Below are 19,169 nucleotides of genomic sequence, written 5' to 3'. Positions count from 1 at the left end.
TACGGGGCCAACATGGTCAGTCCACACGGCCCGGCACCAACATGGACTGTTATTTGGGCTTTAGCCAGTTCGCGAAACGGGAAGCCTGGTACTCCGAGTTCCATCGTCATCCTCCCACACACAAAAAAAACACATAACAAACAAATCTAACAGTGGGTTGGCCAAGTTTTCCCCCTAGAGGCGATCTAGGGTTCTACTTTTCCTACGGCGGCGACGACGGAGTCTACGTCAATCCTCTTCGGTGGCCGGAGTTCTCTGGCGATGGGGAGTCACCAACATGAGTACGTCGGCGAGGCTTCCTTGCATAGCGGAATTACCACCATCGGCGGCCATAAACGGAGATGAAGCGGAGCCTGAAGGAAGAGATCTAGCGGGGAAGGGACAGATGAGGGGGAACGGAAGATCGGAGGCAAGGGAGGGGAAGCAGGTGTCGTTAGGAGCAGACGGAGGGGGAGCGGAAGGCATGAAACAGAGGAGGATGCAGGCGAGGACGAAGATTGGGAATGCTATGGCCCCGAACCGGATCTAGAGGATCAGTTTGCGGGGATGCAACTTCATGGGGAAGAAGAGGATGACCTGAACCTATCAGGAGAAGTAGAAGATCTGATTGGAGGCATCCGGTGGCTAGGGCTTTTCCGAGTCCACACCACCAAGCCGTTTAGCCATGCAGCACTGTTGAGGCAGATGAGGAACACCTAGGCTGCAGCTCAGGGTGTGACTTTCAATGTCAAGGGGCCAAACCTCTTCTTATTTCAATGCCATTGTCTCGGGGATTGGAAGCGCATCATGGAGGGGGGGGGACAGGGATCTTTCGTTATTCTCATGTGGCCATTCAGGAGTACGATGGCTTTACAGACGTGGCGGAATACAAGTTGAATAAGGTGTCGTTGTGGGCGCGAGTAAAAGGGTTGTGGGACGGTCTAACAACTAAGAGAGAACTAGCGGAGAAGGTGGCTGCTAAGGTTGGAGAACCACCCTTCACAGTAATTGTGAACGAGGGCAAGATTAACCCTGCAAGCACTTTGCGAGTTAGGTTTTATGTGGATGTCGATACACCCCTCGTTAGGTTTGTGTCAATCACTCTAAAAGGGAGGTAGAAGTATCCCGTGTACTATGACAAGCTCCCGGATTTCTGTTACTTTTGCGGCTTGATGGGGCACACCGTGGAGGAATGTGGGGATGGAATCCATGATCCTCGTGAGTGTGAGTGGGGAGAATGGCTGCTATGGACCCCTGAGCCACCGGCTTTTGCAGCAGGAGGAAGAGGGGGCACGGACGAGCGTGGTAGAGGTGGTAGAGTGGGAGGTAGAGGAGCCAGAGGTGGTAGGCAGGGAAGAGGAGGCAGGGAGGACGACATGAGGGAGGCAACGGCTGACCCAAGCCAGGTCCCAATGAATATGGACCCTGACCAAAACAAAAGGGGCTCCGTTGAGAATCCAAATGCGCGCAAGAGACTCATCCTGGCTGATGGTACGGTAAACGTCCAAGGCTAACCTGTGCCAAATCTTGCCGGCAGGGTGGCAGGGACGGTTCTTATGCTGGAACAGGGAGGAGGGGACGCATCACAAGTGGTCTCTAGTACACCTGGAAAGGTACCGATAGTAAAGAGGAGACAGGATGGAGCAGGGGGAAGTGAGGATATGGAAGCAACTAATGGGGCGGCCTCCTCCGAGGAGGACCGCCGGATCCAATGAGGATACTTTGTTGGAACTGTCGTGGGATTGGCGATCCTGCGACGGTCAGGGAACTCCGCGATCTAGTGGAGGCTTGCGCGCCTGCGGTGCTTTGCATAGTGGAGACACAACTCGCGAAGTATTGTGTGGAAGGCTTGGCGGGTAGTTTAGGTTTTTTTTGGTAGATTTGGAGTTGATAGTAGAGGTAGAAGTGGTGGTATTTGTTTATTTTGAAGAAATAATGTAGATCTTGAAATAAAAACATATTCTCAGTATCATATTGACTTGGTGGTTAAAGAACCGAGCAAGGAGGCGTGGAGATTATCTATTTTCTATGGTGCAGCGAACATGAGCATGAGGTATAAAACATGGGATACCATGAAAATCTTGCGTGGAGAGAATGATCTACCTTGGGTCTGCATGGGAGACTTTAACAAGATCCTTCGTCCAGAGGAGTAGATGGGACCCAATGAAAGGGAAAGTGCACAAATAGAAGGATTTAGGGAAGCTGTGGACGTGTGTGGGCTAGCTGATCTGGGTTACAAAGGCCTAGACTGGACGTTTGAGAAGAGAGTTGCCAGGGGGAGTACTGCAGAGTTCGGCTTGATCGCGCCCTAGCTACGGCTAGCTGGTCGGCTATGTTTCCTTTTGCCACTGTCGAACATCTTACGGCGGCTAAGTTCGACCATAGCCCCATTCTACTCTTGAATGAGTTGGAAGCAAATAACTTGAGAGTTGCTCTGAAGAAGCCGTTTCGATACGAGTGCATGTGGGAAACTGATAGTAGATTTGGTGCAACTGTGCAGCAAGTGTGGAACCAAACTCAACCGGCGACCACAGTGGCAGAACTAGCTTCAAAACTGTCTTATGTGGGTTCTTCACTGAAACGTTGGGGGCGGGTGATGTTTGGGTCAGTACGACAAGAATTGAGAAAGCTGTGCCATCAACTAGCTGAGTTGCGAGCGGATCCCCATAGAATTGGGCCGGGGGAGGAAGAGAAGAAAGTGTAGGATCAGATTGTGGAGATGTCCTTCCGTGAGGAGATCATGATGAGGCAGCGGTCTCGAATAAATTGGCTCTCTGCAGGAGATCACAACACGCAGTATTTTCATAGGAAGGCAAGTGGCCGGAGAGCCACAAACACAATCAGCCCGCTCCAAAAACCAGATGGCACTAATGCTTCGGATCCAGGGGAGTTGGCTGAGATGATAAACGATTTCTATAAGAATCTATACACGTCTGAGGGCTGCATAAGAATTGAAGAAGTACTGTCTCACATACCAGTCAGGGTTGATGCAGGTATGAACACTAAGCTAAACGCCCAGTATACAAAGGAGGAAGTAAAAGAAGCACTCTTTCAAATGTTCCCAACCAAAGCACTGGAGCCCGAAGGTTTTCCTGCACACTTTTTCCAGAGGAATTGGGAACTTTGTGGAGAAGAGGTAACCGACATGATAATTAGGCTGCTCAATGGAGAGGACTCACCGGAGGATATCAACCGTACGTTCATCGTTCTTATTCCCAATATCGCTAGTCCGAAAATTCTAGGACAATCTTGGCCTATAAGCCTTTGCAGTGTGATCTACAAGATTGCATCAAAGGTCTTAGCAAACAGACTGAAGATCATTCTCCCCGAGGTAATTTCTGAATAGCAGTCGACCTTTGTGCCCGGACGTCTGATCACGAACAATTTTATAACTACTTACGAGTGTCTTCACTATATGAAAACAAGGAGAGTTAAAGCAAACAAATTTGTGGCATTGAAGTTGGTTATGATGAAAGCGTATGACAGGTTGGAGTGGTCATACCTTAAAGCAGTTATGTTGCAACTTGGCATCAGTCCACGATTCACAGAAACGGTAATGAGGTGCGTCACTTCCATATCCTTTCCGCGTCGCCTTGGCCCTGGGCGACTCGGGCGCCGCCATCAACCCTAGCCCAGTCGGGCCTTCCTCCTCCCCGCCGCCGCCGCCGCCGCCGCCGGAGGACGCCGCCGGGCAAAGTCTGCGCGGCCGACGGTGGCGGCGGGGGCTTCCTCTCGTGACGGCCTCTTGCCTCTGTTGGGCAGCGGATTCGGAGGCATGTCGGCGCGCGTTGGGACCATGGGTCTCCAGCGACCGGCGGCTGAGCGCGGCGTCCGCTTGAGGGGCGTGCGCGGCGGCTATCGGCGGCGTGGCATCCGCTGCGTCGGGGGTGAGCGGTTGGGGCTGCAGCGTTTGCTAGATTTGGGCACGACCCAGATTGGATGACGTTGTGGTTCTCCAACTTGGCCGGATGCATGGCTGGTTGGCTACGTCATGGGCTCAGCCCTCATGGCGTTGATCGTTCCAGCGGCCAGCGAGGATTGGATCCCGGGGCGGCGGCCTCGGACGGCGGAGGATGCGGCTGTGGTCTCGCAACGGGCGACATGGCGGCTGGATCTTCGCGGCCAGGCGGGGCGTGCTGGCGCGGGGAGGCCGTGGTGAGCTTCTCGGTCTAGATCTGGATCGGGGGCTCCTCCGGCCTGCTGCATGGGCGGCACGTCCTGTCGGCGGTGGCTGGATCCCGGGGCGGCGGCCCTGGAAGGTGGCGGCTGGTGAAGCTCAGGCTTCCCCCGGCGGCATGGCGTGGTGCAGTCCATATCCAAGGCGGATCTGCATCGGCGATATCATGGTTTGGCCATGGTTCAGATCAGAGACGGTGATGAGTGTGCGGGATTCATCCCGGCGGCTCTCGCGGTTTGGCGAGGTGGGGTGGGAGCCCTCCTCCCAGGCTCCAGTGGTGGCGCATTCAGGCAGTGGCTAGTGCGCCAGGGCTCCTACGGTGGCACTGCTGTTGTGGTTGGTCGCCGGATCTAGGCGGCTAGATCTAGGGCTTTGAAGGCGGTCGAGACAGTGCACAGGTTGTCGGGTGGATTTCTTGGAACGGATCCGGGGTGAAAACTTGGTCTTCGGTCATTGACCGGAGCCGGTGATGACGATGCTCTTATCATCGTTTCCTTCATGAAGGCATCATCGAGGTGAAGTTCCCAACCCCACCCAATACATCCGGGGGAAACCCTAGATCAGTTGATCGGATGACGGCGACATTCATGTGTCGTTACCCCCTTGGGGGCGGCATTTTTGGAGATGCACTCGGGCTCGAGGGACCAGCGGATGGCATCTGCGGTGGAGCGGTGTTTCTTTCTACATATTCATGGTGGCAGTTCTCGACGGCATGGAGCAGTGGAGACTTGGCGTCAGATGTGTGGCGAGGGACACGCGCAGGAGGTCGACGTTGTCTGGCGTCGTGGTGGCGTCGATGGCAGAGTGGCCTGACAAGGTCGATGCGTCAGTACATGCTTTGAGGATGGATCGAGGGAAGACGGAGGTGACGGCCCTTTGCAGCGTGTGCGTGTGGTACTCACTGAGAGTGCGCCGGACCGGAGTGTTACCCAGTCCCGCCTATGTGGCTTGGATGGGGCATCCGGCGTTAGATGTTAGGCCTTTGTGCAATGTCTGTTTGGTATTTGGCCCGGACATTCGGCACACCTTCATCAAGGGGATAGGAGTAGCGACAAGTGTCGTCTAGATGATGGCCTCGGGCTTACTGTTGTATTACCTTATAAGGGTTGTGTGAATTAATAAATAATATGGCCGCATGCATCACCCAGATGCAGAGGCCGGGGATGATTCCTCCTTTTCTAAAAAATCCTTTTCGGTATTGTTTAACGAGGGAAGTCTACAAGATTTTAGCCCCACGAGGGGAATGATGCAGGGGGATCCGATCTCCCCGTATCTATTTCTGTTGGCGGCAGAAGGCCTATCATGCTTGTTGAAAGACCAAGGTGCTGGTGTTCGAGGACTTTCTGTTGCAAATACAGCACCGGCCATTAACCATCTCCTTTTTGCAGACGATAGTCTTTTGTTTTTTGAAGCCAGCGGTGAAAATGCAGCTCGGGTTCATGACCTCTTGAGAACCTACTGTGATGCCTCGGGACAGAAAATTAACACGGATAAATCATCAATTTATTTCAGTAAGGGTGTCCCGGAAGCCACTAGAAATGAGATAAAAAATGTTTTGGATGTGCAGAATGAGTCGCTTTCAGAGAAATATTTAGGCCTACCCACGGATGTAGGCAAGAGCAAGGAAGGAAGTTTCCAATATTTGAAGGATAGGATCTGGAAACATAATTCAAGACTGGATGGAGAAGTGCTTATCTACAGGGGAAAAGAAGTGCTAATTAAATCCGTCGCATAATCTATTCCAACATGTTCGATGTCCTGTTTTAAATTACCCCGAGGCCTCAGTGAACATATAAACAGTATTCTTCGAAAGTTTTGGTGGGGAAGCAAACAAGGTCAGAGGAAGCCTGCTTGGGTATCATGGAAGACGATGTGTAAACCAAAAAACATGGGCGGGATAGGGTTCAGAGACATCAAGCTCTTTAATCTGGCATTGCTTGCAAGGCAAGTGTGGCGTTTGTTGTAGGATACAGAGTCATTGAGTGCGCGCGTGCTAAGGGCGAGGTACTACCCTAACGGCAACATCCTTGATGCATCTTTGGGAGCTCATCCGTCCCAGGTATGGCGATTGATTTTTGGTGGAGGGAAGGGATCTCCTGACCTTAGGCTTGATCAGAAGAATTGGCACGGGTGTAGACACGCGCATTTGGGAGGATAATTGGCTTCCCCGGGACTATAAGCTGAGACCAATATGCCCCATATCGGCCAACCCACCTACGCACGTTTATGAATTAATAGATGTGACGACCAGAACTTGGAACAAGCAGCTGCTAATGGAACATTTTATTGGACCAGATGTTGAAGTTATTATGAATATCCCACTGAGCTCGCGGGCACAGCCTGATTTTTGGGCGTGGCATTATGCCAGAAGGGGGATGTTCATTGTTAAATCGGCCTACAGAATGATCAATGACATTAAACATCAACGAGAAGATTGGCTCGAGCATAGGCCGGGCCACTCAAATAGAGAAGCCGAGGGCAAATCCTGGACACAACTTTGGAAAGTGAAAGTTCCATCAAAGGTCAAGGTTTTTGTTTGGAGGTTGGCACATATGTCTCTACCTACGGGTTCAGTACGACATGAACGTAAAATGGCGACAACCACTGCATGCAGCCTATGTGAAGAAGAGTTTGATTCATGGGGCCATTCTTTGTTTGAATGTCGGATGGCGCGGTGCGTGTGGGCACTCGGAGATGAGGAGATTCTTGAGCATGTGATATCTAACAAAAGTGATGATGCGAGGCTCTGGCTGTTCTAGCTGTTTGATACGATGAACCAACATGACCTTGCGAGAGTTTTGATTACTATGTGGGCGATATGATGGGCTCGACGTAGAGCAATACATGATGATGAGTTTCAAAGTCCCATGTCCACGATGTGCTTTGTTAACCGATACTTGCAGGACTTGGAAATTGCCACCACAAGGACCCCGACGAGACAGCCACAGCCTGCGAAGCCGAGAGATCGTAGATGTATTCCACCTGGAGTAAACACGGAAAAAATCAATGCTGATGGTGCTATTTCCCGCCAAGGTACGATGGGAGCTTCAGCCGCTGTTTGCAGGGATCAACACGGCAACTACCTTGGAGCATCTGCGGTGGTATTCGATGGGCTAGTCGACGCTCCATGCCTTGAAGCTCAAGCATGCAATGAGACTATTGCCCTAGCACAAGACTTGATTCTGACACATGTGATAATAGCATATGACTACTTGCAGGTTATTCAAGACATCAACGGAGCTTCGAGTTCCTCTTCTTATGCTTTAGTTTTGAATGAGATTAGAGATAGAACTACAGGTTTTGTAAGCATTACTTTTCGTTTTAAGAATAGGGAGGCAAACTTTGAAGCACATGCGTTGGCAAAGGCTGCTTCGTCACTCCCTGTTGGGCGCCACTTGTGGCTAGGGAACCCACCAGACATTATTTGTATTCCTTCTATGATTGATGAATAAATCCCTAGTTCACCAAAAAAAATAATTTTGCTAAAAAACACAAAAATAATACTAATCAGAAATGATACTTCCTCTGTCCCAAAATATAGTGCACATTAGATTTTTTAAGTCATAACTTGTAAACATCTAGGATAGCAAATCGATAACATTAGACTTGTCATGAAATATATCTTCATATATCATGTCAAAAAATATCTTCATATGGTATACTTGGTATTGTGGATCTGGGGTACCAAATCAATAATATTAGACTCGTCATGAAATATATCTTCATATGGTATACTTGGTATTTTAGACGTAGATAATTTTCTCAGTAAACTTGATTAAGGTTTGTGAAGATTAACTTTTGCAAAAACTAATGCACACTATATTATGGGAAGGAGGGAGTACCTAGTTTTTTTAGGGTTTTGGTGACTGGCAGCAATCTCACTATCGGGAGTATTTTCCAGACATCCGACTCCACCCCAATCCCTCCATGCGTCCTTCTCGAGGGGCTTCGGAGGACCGATCGGCAGCGAAAGTACGGAGGTTGTCAATTCCTCATAAAAGGGTGGAGGTGAAGCTTTCGTAATCAGAGCTTTAGGATGTGTTGAGAAAGTTGAAGCTCGGGGACAAATAATTTGACGATGTCTTCCTCCTAAAGGTAGACATGGATTAACTAATAGGAGAGTGGGATCTAAGGTGGATGGCAGTGGATAAGCTCAACATAAACAAGACTTTCAACGCACACATTCTACAATACCATGCGCTACACATGGAACTTGGCGAGGGAGTTCTTTCAGTTGTCGATGGAGTACAACCTCTTCATTATTAAGTTGGACTGCCTTGGGGATTGGAAGCGAGTTATGAAGGAGGGGCCCTAGATCTTTCGCAAGTATGGCATTATGATAGATCAGTACAATGTATTGGTCAAGCCCACAAAAATCATTTTTTAGAAGCTGCAAGTGTGGGCACATATTCATGACATACATCCACTCTTATGCAAGGACACATGATCAAGAAATTGGTTACACAAATCGGCATTTATATCTCTGTTGAGATGATGTCGTCGGGTAGGGACTTTGTCAGGTTCAGAGTGATCCTTAATGTTTGTGACTCGCTGAGGAGGTTTACTATTCTAAATCGAGAGGAGGGAACTAACAAGGATCTTAAGTACTCCATGAAAACATTCCTAAGTTCTTCGAAGTGTGTGGCATCATGGGCCATGGTCATCTCGAGTGCCAGGAAGGGGCCCATAATGATGAAGATTTGGATTATGGGGAATAGATGGCTGCCATCCACTCTGATTAGTGGCGCTACACATGGGAAGCTAGAGTAAGAGAATATGACTTGAGGCGGCTGTCGTCACATACGGGGGAGGGGCATGGGACGAGAGGAGATAGAGGTCACACCAGTAAGTGCAAAGAGTGCGTTTGAGCGAGATGTTGTTTTTGGTGAATACCGATGGCGGAAAAGGACATCGAGAGTTGTAGGCCGTCTCTAGTCACATAGCTAACGCTTCGGCGGTGACAAACATAACAAATGGTTCTGGTTCTGAGTTAGCGGTGCCGGCAAGAGGAGAGTAGAATGAGTTTGCAAGTGATTGATAAGATGGATAGGGAGGGAACCTGTAACGCCCTGGCCACAACCACCGATTTTCGGACGTTATGCCTGGCGAGATCTACACTAGCCCCGCAGTCCAACACTTGCCTTTCTGTGCACTTTTGTCGTCACTCGTCCGCACTCTAAGGTCAACTTCACAGTTGTGCAGCCATCCTAAAATTTCTCTAAGCCAATCACGCTTAAATCCAAGGTTCCTTGCGGACGTGCTCCCTAAAAAGTAGGAATTTCTTATTGATATGAGTAGTCTATCATTCCTATTAAGCCAGGATGTCGCATCACCCATCCTCTTGTCCTACCTACGTGAAGCAAAAGTTAATGAAGAAATCTAAGCAAGGGGCCAGACCAAAAAAACTGCAGATCAAGCGAGCTCAAGGAGCCCCCCCCCCCCCCCCCCCAAATGAGTGCCTTTTCTTGGAACTGGACTTGGCAGTGGCGCGATAGTTAGAGAGCTTCATGAATTTGTGAGGCAATATGCCCCTACTGTTATTTATGTAGTTGTGGCTTGAATACAGTCCAGGTTGAAAAACTAGCAGCTACTCTAGCTTATGACAAGTGCTTTAATGTTAGCAGCTCAGGTTGCACTGGTGGCCTCATCATTTTCTGGAATAAAAGTTTGCACACTGAGATCTTATCATATTCGTAACATCACATTGATGTTTTTATACGGGAGCACTTGGAGGTTGATATGCATGTACGGGGAGACACAAATCCCGGAGAGTTATAAAACTCAGTACATGTTAAGTTTATCCGAGCTTCTCTTGATCTGCCCTGGATGTTATTAGGGGTCTTGAACAAAGTTTTACAACAACACGAGCACTCGGGGATGGTGCCGAGGAGACAGACACAGATGGCCGGCTTCCGGGGGTGGTTGATGTTTGCGGTTTGTTGGGCTTGGGGTTTCAAGGGCGGCATTGAACATATGAGAAGCATGTCGTGTTGGGAAACGTAGGAGAAAAAAAAATCGGCCTACGATCACCCAGGAACAATATGAAGATGCATAAACGGTTTGGAACACGATTGTTACCGACTCCAAGTAGTAGTAGAAGTAGACTGGTTGGTGTGGATCGTATTTGGAGTTCCTCAAACCGTAGATGAACGATCCTCAAACCGTCCATGAACGGGCCCTCGAACGGAAGACCGAAAGCACGACCTCTCTACTTGGTTGCAAGTGTACGATCTTCATGGTCCGGTAGCGCTTCGTTGTCTAGAGCTAATCATTGAGAATTAGAGGGAGGATATTAGAACTATGCTGGGTTTCTATTTATGAGGATTAGAGGATCTAGGTCTAGGTCTAATAAGATCAACTAGAACTAACTAGAGGATCTAGAGGAGACTCCAAAACTTGTGTATCCAATAGTGCAAAAACCTTGTGAAGGGAAATTAGGGAGGGACGCCACAAAAGGAGGGAAGATTTCCCTCCTTGGTGCACCGACCTAGGGGGAGGATGAATCCTCCCTCCTCTCCAATTCGGCCTCCACACAAGGCAAAAGGGGGTGCCTCCCCTACATGGGCCTATATGGCCCAATCCTCCTTCCACTACTTGGCCTTTTAAGGCTTATTTATATTAAATTAAATATAAAAGCCTTATAACAATTAGTAGAGCCTTTTATTATTAATTTAACACCTCTGGAAACATTTTCCACCTATATATATTATTTATTGATAATACCCGGTATTGCCCAATAAACTCTGAAACCCTTCCAGCGACCCCGAACACTTCCGGTTCCTCTCAAAACTATACCGAACATTAATGAAACAATTCCACAAATAATCCTTGATACCCCTGTCCTACTAACACTAAGCAGACCGTGATTACCTTAAGCTTGTGACCCTATAGATTCAGTAAATTATAGACATGAACGAAACCCCTCCGTTCAATGACCGATAGCGAAACCGTGGATGTCCATATCGATCCCTATGATTACATGAATGACATTCGAGTGAACCTGTGGTTATCATGTGATGTTCCCTTTGCTTCGTGATACTTTACAAAACCCGACGTGCATCAATATCCTCCTGAGTCATACACCTGCTCGTTATATCGTTATCCTCGTTACCGGTTTTGCTCTTCTTTCTCGTTGAAATGTTCCGGCATTCCCGTGACATAGTCACCTGTATCTAGCCAGGCGATGATTGATGACGTCACACTAAGAGGGCCCTAAGAATATCTCTCCATTGCCGGAGGAGCAAATCCCACTCTCGAGCTGTCCCTTGTCAAACTTTCTGATGAACCTGCAAGTTGTTGTTATGATTACCCTGTCATGGATGACGTTTGAGCAATCCCAAAGTCCACCGTACGATAAGAAGTGACTTTGATGCTCTCATGGTCTAAGGAACCAAAACATATGTTAACACTCCATGTTATAACAATTGATTTTAGATGATATCATCCCAAAGTATAACAAACAAGTTTGGGTCGATTCAATATGACCGTTCTTCTAACGCCATACTCTCAATGTTGTTTTAGGACTATAGTTACACGTAACGATATCCTAAGATCCGGAAAACATGATCATCAACACTTGAGCCAGTCCTAGAGGCAAGACTAGGAACCTATTCTTTACCGTTTATCTTTCTACACATGCATATGAGTTTTCCACTGAATCACATATTTCAGGCATGAAATATAAACTCTTAATTGTGAAAATAGAAATACAATAATACAATATTATTGCCTCTAGGGCATATTTCCAAATCAATATATAGTAAACAAAACCAATATGTAGTTGATAGTCAAGATCACGTTATTAATACTTGGGTTGATATCATCAAATCACCTGGGTTCATCAGGGAGTAGTAGTGGAGGTAGGATTAGTGAAATACTGATCTTGAGGGGGCGGTTGAAGCAAAAAAAAACTTCCAGAATGTTCTAAGAGTATAAGCAGTAAATCAACCATGTTTTCCCTGGTTGGTCCCCTAGCTCTGCCACTATCAAGGTGGAGTCCAAGATAGTTGATTAATTTGTTGAGATGTACCACCTCAAGGAGGTCATGTGGCCACAAAGGTCTTGCATTCATTGGTTCATTGGTTGATTGAAGGTAATGGAAATACTTTTTTTTTCATCTCCGTGCTAGGCAGCAAAAGAAAAGGAACACAATTTTTAGATTACGACGTCGCGATGGCTCAGTCACATAAGACTTAACCAAGATGGGATCCATGACACGTGCTTTCTACAAGGATATATATTCATCAGAGGAGCTGGTTCATATGCATGTTAGACTAGAGAAAGTCACTTTAGAAATGAACAACGTGTTTATCTCAGGAATTACGGTGAAGGAGGTAAATATAGCTCTGTTTGAGATATGAAGAAGAGTTGGGACCAACATATAAGGAACTCTCTTTCGCATTCCACTGGAGTATGAGAAGAGAAATGGTACACACTAGCTCCATCTCCGTCTCTCGCCTCACCACACCACACTCCAGGCCTTCAAGACTATGCCCATTGAGATTCTGCACCAGAAAAAGGAGAGTATGGTTTTTTGGAAGCATCTCCGCATGACTGCTCGATTCCGTCACCTACTTCCACGACTTTATCCACTACCTCAACTACATCATGACTGACAACTCCGACGACACCATAAAGAAAGTTGTTAATGCCGCCGTCGCCGCTCGACCTTTCGGGCTGGAGGGCATGACATGTTCATCCTCTTACTGGTCCGTGCATGTGCAATACCTATATGTTTCGTAGTTTCAAATGCTTCGTGTTTTGTACGCACTCATATGAATAATTTACAGTATGTCATTAATCTTGACAACAACATTGTCATGTTTTTTTATAGACAATTGCTAATATATCCACGGTGGAAAGGGTGGAACGCCTATATGTCACCTAAAAATACAAATAAATAATTTATAATGGACAATTTTAGTGCTGGTCTGCCCTGACTTATTGGGCTAGATCCGTCGCTCCATATATCCAACAATATTCATGTGAAAAGCAATGGACATTTTAACCTCCCGCCACACCTCACGATTAAACTGGCAAATGAGGGTATGCTCAATACTCTCCTCTGTAGTACTCCCTCCATTTCCTAATGTCGGGTCTATAGATTTTTTTCTCAAAAAACAAACTTTGAAGAAGTTTATAGAGAATCATCAATATCTAAAACATCAAACATATATAATACGAAAATATGTCTTATGATGTATTCCAGATGTATTTGGTATTTTAGGGTGGCAGCCATGCACAAATGTCCACAAATTGAATTCATCTTGCTTGACACTTTAAATATCCAAATCACTTTCCAGAACTTTTACACTTTTTTGCGGGGTTTCCAGAACTTATACTCACTCGTAAAGTCAGAAGGCATACCCCGACCAAGAGGACAAAAAGCTGTCCGAACGAGCAAAATTATAAACCGTACCTGGTACGTGGCCGTCAAGCAAAATCATCACCTCCACGGGAGTGCGGTGTTGCAAAGACCGAGCTCCATGGAGCTTGTTTTTCAAAAAGAAAAATAAAAATATAGTTTTTTTTGCGGGCAAATAAAAATATAGTTAAAAATTTGAAAACAATGCCAAATGTTTTTCAACAGATACATATGCATATTCTTCAGGTATGTATAAAATTGCATCGACTAATTTGATTATTTGCATCTACACAAAAGGGACAAATATCTGGCCCAAATACAACAAAGAAAAAAGCTCATTTTAATTTGTGTATTTGTCTTTTTTGCGTGCATCAGATATGAACGTACATGTTCATGAAATTTTATACATATATACTACAAACATATGCCTACATGTATGTTTGTAGGTATTTTTTACATATATACTACAAACATATATACTACAAACATATACTACAAATCAGCCAAAATTTTATACATATATACTACAAACATATGCCTACAAACATATTTTTCAGATTTTTTGAGGTGTGAAAAATGTATTTTGGCTGAAAAAAAAGAGCTCTATGGAGCTCGGCCTCTACTTGCACTTTTCCGCCACATCTGGTCTGGTGAATGGAACTCTGAAATCCAGTTTTCAGTACCCGTAGTATCTAAACCGCCCTGCCATTTCGAATGCCCCACCTGACTCGCTGTGGAAGCAGATCCCCGGCAGAGAGAAAGGCACGCGACGCGCGTCCCCGCCAGCTCCGAGCCTCCGAAGGCAGTCGACTGGGAGGCGACCGCCATGGCCACCGGCTGCGTCCCCGGCGCTCTGCGCTTGGTTCCGTGGCGAGGAGCGTCGTCCTCCTCCACCTCCTCCTCCTCCCGCGCCCTGGCTCGTCTCCGCCCGCGCGTCGCCTCGTTCGCAGCCCCGCCTCGGCCTCTCCATCGCGCCCTTCGTCCAGTTCCCGCCCCGCACATGGCGCTCCGTGCTCCTCTTCCTCCTGCGAGGTGCCAGGTCCCCGCAACTCCGGGTGAGTCCCTTGATCCCTTGCGTGCTTGATATGGTACGGTAGGGAGGGGGGAGGGGGGAGCGGGTGCTGGTATCCGGAGAAGAATACGGCCCTTGCTGCCGAGATGTTCGGCGAAATGCGTAGTCGGCAGCAGACGCCCATCACGTGTTTGATGGTTGCGCCCACCAAGTGTTCGACAGTAAGCTCACGATCACACGAACACTTTGTTTTTTCAGTACACGCGAGTCTTGTGCGTGTCATTGTCTGAAGATCAGAATGGGGTATGAATGTATGATACAACAGTTTGCAATTTACAGTTTACCCTTAGCCGTAGACAGGCTCTGCCTCTACAAAAGGCCAATTACGTTACACCTCTCTCTTGCCCAGCTCTACGAGCCTGGATTGTAAGCGATATATCAGACTTTATGTTGGTCACCGCCTCTATTTAGCTCCAGCAATAGGTTGTACATGCATGTAATCGCAGTAGTGTTAAATTTGTGCCCCTGGCGCTGTCTGTCCAGGATGGTTGAGTCCGCTGAAGTCCACCAGTCCTAAGGATTGGCATTGCTTGCCAGAGTAAACGACAAAGTAAATTAGACAGCTCTAGAGACCTGATGAAGAGTTTGGCTTGAAGATGAGTCAGAGGACCACACCATCCTAGCACCAGGAAATTCACAGTAACGACATGGAATAGAGCATACGCAGACCGAGATGAGAATTGGCCACTGGCTTCGAACTTCGAAGAAAAGCTCTCCTAACTCCTAAACCTTGGGGTTCAGCTAAGATGCAGCGATTGCACTCTGTAGCTGACGTGTCAGGCCCAAGTGTCATTTGTTAGCGCCTCTTCACTTATCTTTTCAGGGCATTCTTCCTCACAAAAAGGATTAAATCCAGCGCCCACCTATCCATCCATCATTTCAGAAGGATATTCACTTACCATGGCCAAGGGTGATCTTTGTTCCTGCACAAAACAAATCCACTGTTGCCGGATACAGACAAGTGAAAGTCACTCCATGGGCAGTTGTCTGAAGTGCGGGAGAGCCAGCACCTCCGAGCCCTGAGAGGAGTGTTTAGGAGCTTTAGATTGTGAAGTCCCAGACCTCCCACTAGCTTGGGTTTGTGTAGGGTTTCCTGGGCAACCAAATGATGTCCACCATGGGCTTCAGAGCAGCCCCGCCAAAGAAATACCCAGTGTAACTTGTTCAGACATAATGAAATCAGCGCTTGATTGAGCAGATGGAAATTTCAGCCGTCAGCAGATGTGAGCTGATTAAAGGCTGCAAGCACATAATCCTTTATAATTGTCCAGCAGCGCTGCTAAAAAGGCTACATAAACGCATTTGGCTGTAAGCAATATTGATCCATGCATTGTGAATCACAGTCCATAAATGACAATAATGTTGGAGGCTGTCTCAAGGCGTCTTGTATTGGCATTAGGACTTTATTGCACATGTTTGACATCATGCATTGGATGGTTTTGGTTAGCAGTTCCGGTTCACATTGGGTTTCATACGATGGCTAAGAGCTTCCATTATGTTTTGGTTCTTTTAAACCTTTTACTTAATCATAAATGTAATGAAACACATTCCGGAGTTCATGTAGGATAGCTGCCCATGCAACATGAGATGTAGTAATGGCAGGTTTCTTATCGAAGGCAAGCATAATTTCGCCTGGGAAGGTCCGGGAGAGGGGCACAGAAGGAGAAATACCATGTATACAGTACATATACATGATCCATATGAGCCTGTGCATGTGTATGTGTTGTATAGTCTGAGCTCATGGAGAAGGGGTGCTTGTGTCGTTGTCTTGTACATGGGTATGTGATGCCTTCATAGAGTCTTATATACTGTCTATTGATGCAGTAAATTGAAGTCTATTCCCCATCCTCTGTTCTTCTTATCCCCTTGTTCCCTTGCTTAATCTGCCTGACTATTTTTATTCTTGAAATACAGAGTCTCCCTTGCAGCCGCCAAGCTTTTGGGAAACGGTGTGGCAGGTGTGCAAGCGTGTCTCCTGGAAGCACCTTGGTACACTCACGCTGCTGTCTGGCTGCATAGCAGTTGGTTTCTTTGCAAACAAAGGGGACCCACGCGCCTTGTTGATAGTTGATGTACTGGACAAAGCGAACAAAGCATACAAGCCAAGTCTGGAGTTCGCAGTTTTACTCATCGCACTTTTCGTTTCTCTGTCGTCAAGGTATGATAAAACCTATCAACTTAACATTATTCTGTATTAGTTAGTGGTTCTGAATATAGTTTTTCCAAATCTTGATTGATATCAATTTTGTTCAAATTTTGCAGGTAGAGGCAGAGGATTGCTCAGGTTTTTTGGGCACATGTTTTGGACAGTAGGAAGTAAGTGGTACAGTTACTGATCCTTACCATAGAAGTACATGGTGGAGATTCCCACCGGTTTTATCAGAAAGGGATGGGTTGCACATACGGAGACCCGACATGACCAATAGCACTAGTTATGGAGTTCCTGAAATTGCTTTATCTCAGTACAAATTTCCACCAGATGCACCAGGCGTGCGTGCACACTTTATGTCGTTTCTGTTTTTCGGTGTTCGCTGTGAGCGATGTCATCTGCTGTGAATGATGAACCATTATGCTGCAAAGTTGAAAATGTATCACTGTCAATTACATTTTTAGTGTGCTTGTACGTTTTCCGAGATGCTTGATCAAATTCTGTTGAACAAGCCTTCTACCTATTATTGCCGTACAGTAAGGTAGGATTTTTATTCATTGGCATTTTTCAAGCATCGATCAACACATTGGGAGCGATGCATCTAGAGTAGATTCTGTGCTCCGTGTTGTGCTTGCCGAAGAAGTTTTTACTCCCGAAAGACAGACATTTTGTTCCTCGCTAACCCAATAATCAGCCCCAACGTCCATACTAGCAGGATATTTTGCTTACTCACAATGCCCTCTTAATTCATGATTATTGATCTAGTTGCACAATCAGCAGTTGTATTCCATGATACATGTATAGGTAGGATCTTCAGCGTGTGTGTGCCATCATTTGGTCCACTTTGATCTACTAGGGTTGCATTTTGCATATGACTTCTATTTTGAAAAAAAAAATCCTTTCCTGAGTACATGCATCTGTTTACCACTACAACTAAAACGTTATCTGTTATCTGTTGCCGACTACTCGAACATACATGGAAATTAGGCCCTTGTTTTCAAATAATTATTCCGTTGGTAAATCTAATTGTTCTGCAGCAACGCGCCGTGAATCATTTAGTTAAATCATTGAATTTAAAAATATCAGTTTGTATTGACTAGTAAATGTGCACGCGCAATGCACACATAGCTTTAGGGAAAATTTGATACACCAATCTTGCACTAAGAGCCCTTGTGCTCTGAAGAACACGCTTCTAATAGGTTACTCATGACATTATTCACCCCATCGCTCTCGATCTCCAAGCATATTTCCCTTCATTTCATAGCAAACAAATATTTCAAGAAAAAAAATGTGACATGGTTGTTCACCTCGTCATTAACATGAGTTGCATCATCTTTGCTTTGTTTTTTTTAGAAAAGGAGGATGACCCCCGCCCCCGGTCTCTGCATTTGGGAGATGCATACGGCCATTTTATTGATTATTCTCGAGGACCTTACAAAGTATTACAAACAATATATCTGAATCCACCATCTTGGCAACATATGCCGCTACTCCTATCCATATGATGAAGGGATGCTAGCTAGGCAACTATCCAAACCACTCACCTAAACCTAACATCAAAAGCCGGAAGCCCCAGCCGAGCCACATACCGGGTCTGGGGCACAATCCGGTCAGACGCACTCGTGTGTCGTCGCAGCCTTCTTCCACAGGTCCGTCTTCAGATTACATTGAGGCATCTACCTTGTCTGGCCACTCTGCCATCGACGTCACCATGACGCCAGATAGCTACCTCCTCCTGCGCAAGTCCATCTCCGCGCATCGGACGCCGAGCCTCCACAGCGCCATGCCGCCGATCTCCGCTGCCATCAATGTGTGAGATGAAGTACCGCTCACCACGACAGGTACAAGGTAAGGAAGGGCGAGGTCACCATCGGAGACACGGCCGGAAGGGCCGCCACCAGGAACCAGACAAGCTCGCCATACATGCCCAGCATCCCCATGCCCAAGTCGGCGCCTTCCAGAAGGTGACGACGTTGTAGCGCCGCCGCCGCTTAGCCATCGGGGCTAGGGTTTTCACCTGGGCGCAGGGGAAGGGGGGAGGTAGGGGAAGTTGAGCCTCGGCGCCGCCACCAAGGAGGGAATGGCGTCCGGTACGCCATCGACGCCGTGACCGCCACCGGTGGCCAAGGGTTTCCCCCGGCCAAGCACCCTGCCGCCACCTCCGAACCAGCCATAGCATCAGCAGGCGCGTGCGCGCCGGAGATCCAGGCCGGCCGAAGGTCATGCGTCACGAGCGGACCAGAACGCTTCAGATCTGACGAGGGGAGCCCGGGGCCTCCCCGCGCCACGACCAGCGCCCACCGGGACCTCCCTGCCCGAGCAGCCGAGGGGACCCGGCCAACCTCACCGACGAGCACTCCCTGCCGCCGGAGGAGCACCGTCCGCACCAGCGAGGCCGCTGCCTCAGATCTGGGCCCTCACCATCGAA

At 47.5% G+C, this 19,169-nt stretch overlaps 1 protein-coding gene across 2 annotated transcripts; it reads left to right on the top strand.

Moving 5' to 3' along the window:
* Positions 1-14,174: 14,174 nt before the first annotated feature.
* On the top strand, positions 14,175-17,196 carry LOC125509834. 2 transcript variants are annotated; one of them, XM_048674859.1, is made up of 4 exons: positions 14,175-14,575; positions 16,157-16,370; positions 16,507-16,750; positions 16,855-17,196. In XM_048674859.1, the coding sequence occupies exons 2-4, from the start codon at positions 16,175-16,177 to the stop codon at positions 16,856-16,858; spliced, it is 444 nt and encodes a 147-aa protein (XP_048530816.1). In that variant the 5' UTR covers positions 14,175-14,575; positions 16,157-16,174; the 3' UTR covers positions 16,859-17,196. The 2 variants fall into 2 exon arrangements, with proteins under 2 accessions (XP_048530816.1, XP_048530815.1); XM_048674858.1 differs by lacking the exon at positions 16,157-16,370 and having other exon boundaries at positions 14,180-14,575.
* The last annotated feature ends 1,973 nt before the right edge of the window (positions 17,197-19,169 follow it).

This window comes from Triticum urartu, chromosome 5 (assembly GCF_003073215.2).
Source record: "Triticum urartu cultivar G1812 chromosome 5, Tu2.1, whole genome shotgun sequence".
Taxonomy (NCBI): Eukaryota; Viridiplantae; Streptophyta; class Magnoliopsida; order Poales; family Poaceae; genus Triticum; species Triticum urartu.
Note: the sequence above shows the minus strand (reverse complement) of the source record. Positions and strands in the feature narration are given on the sequence as shown.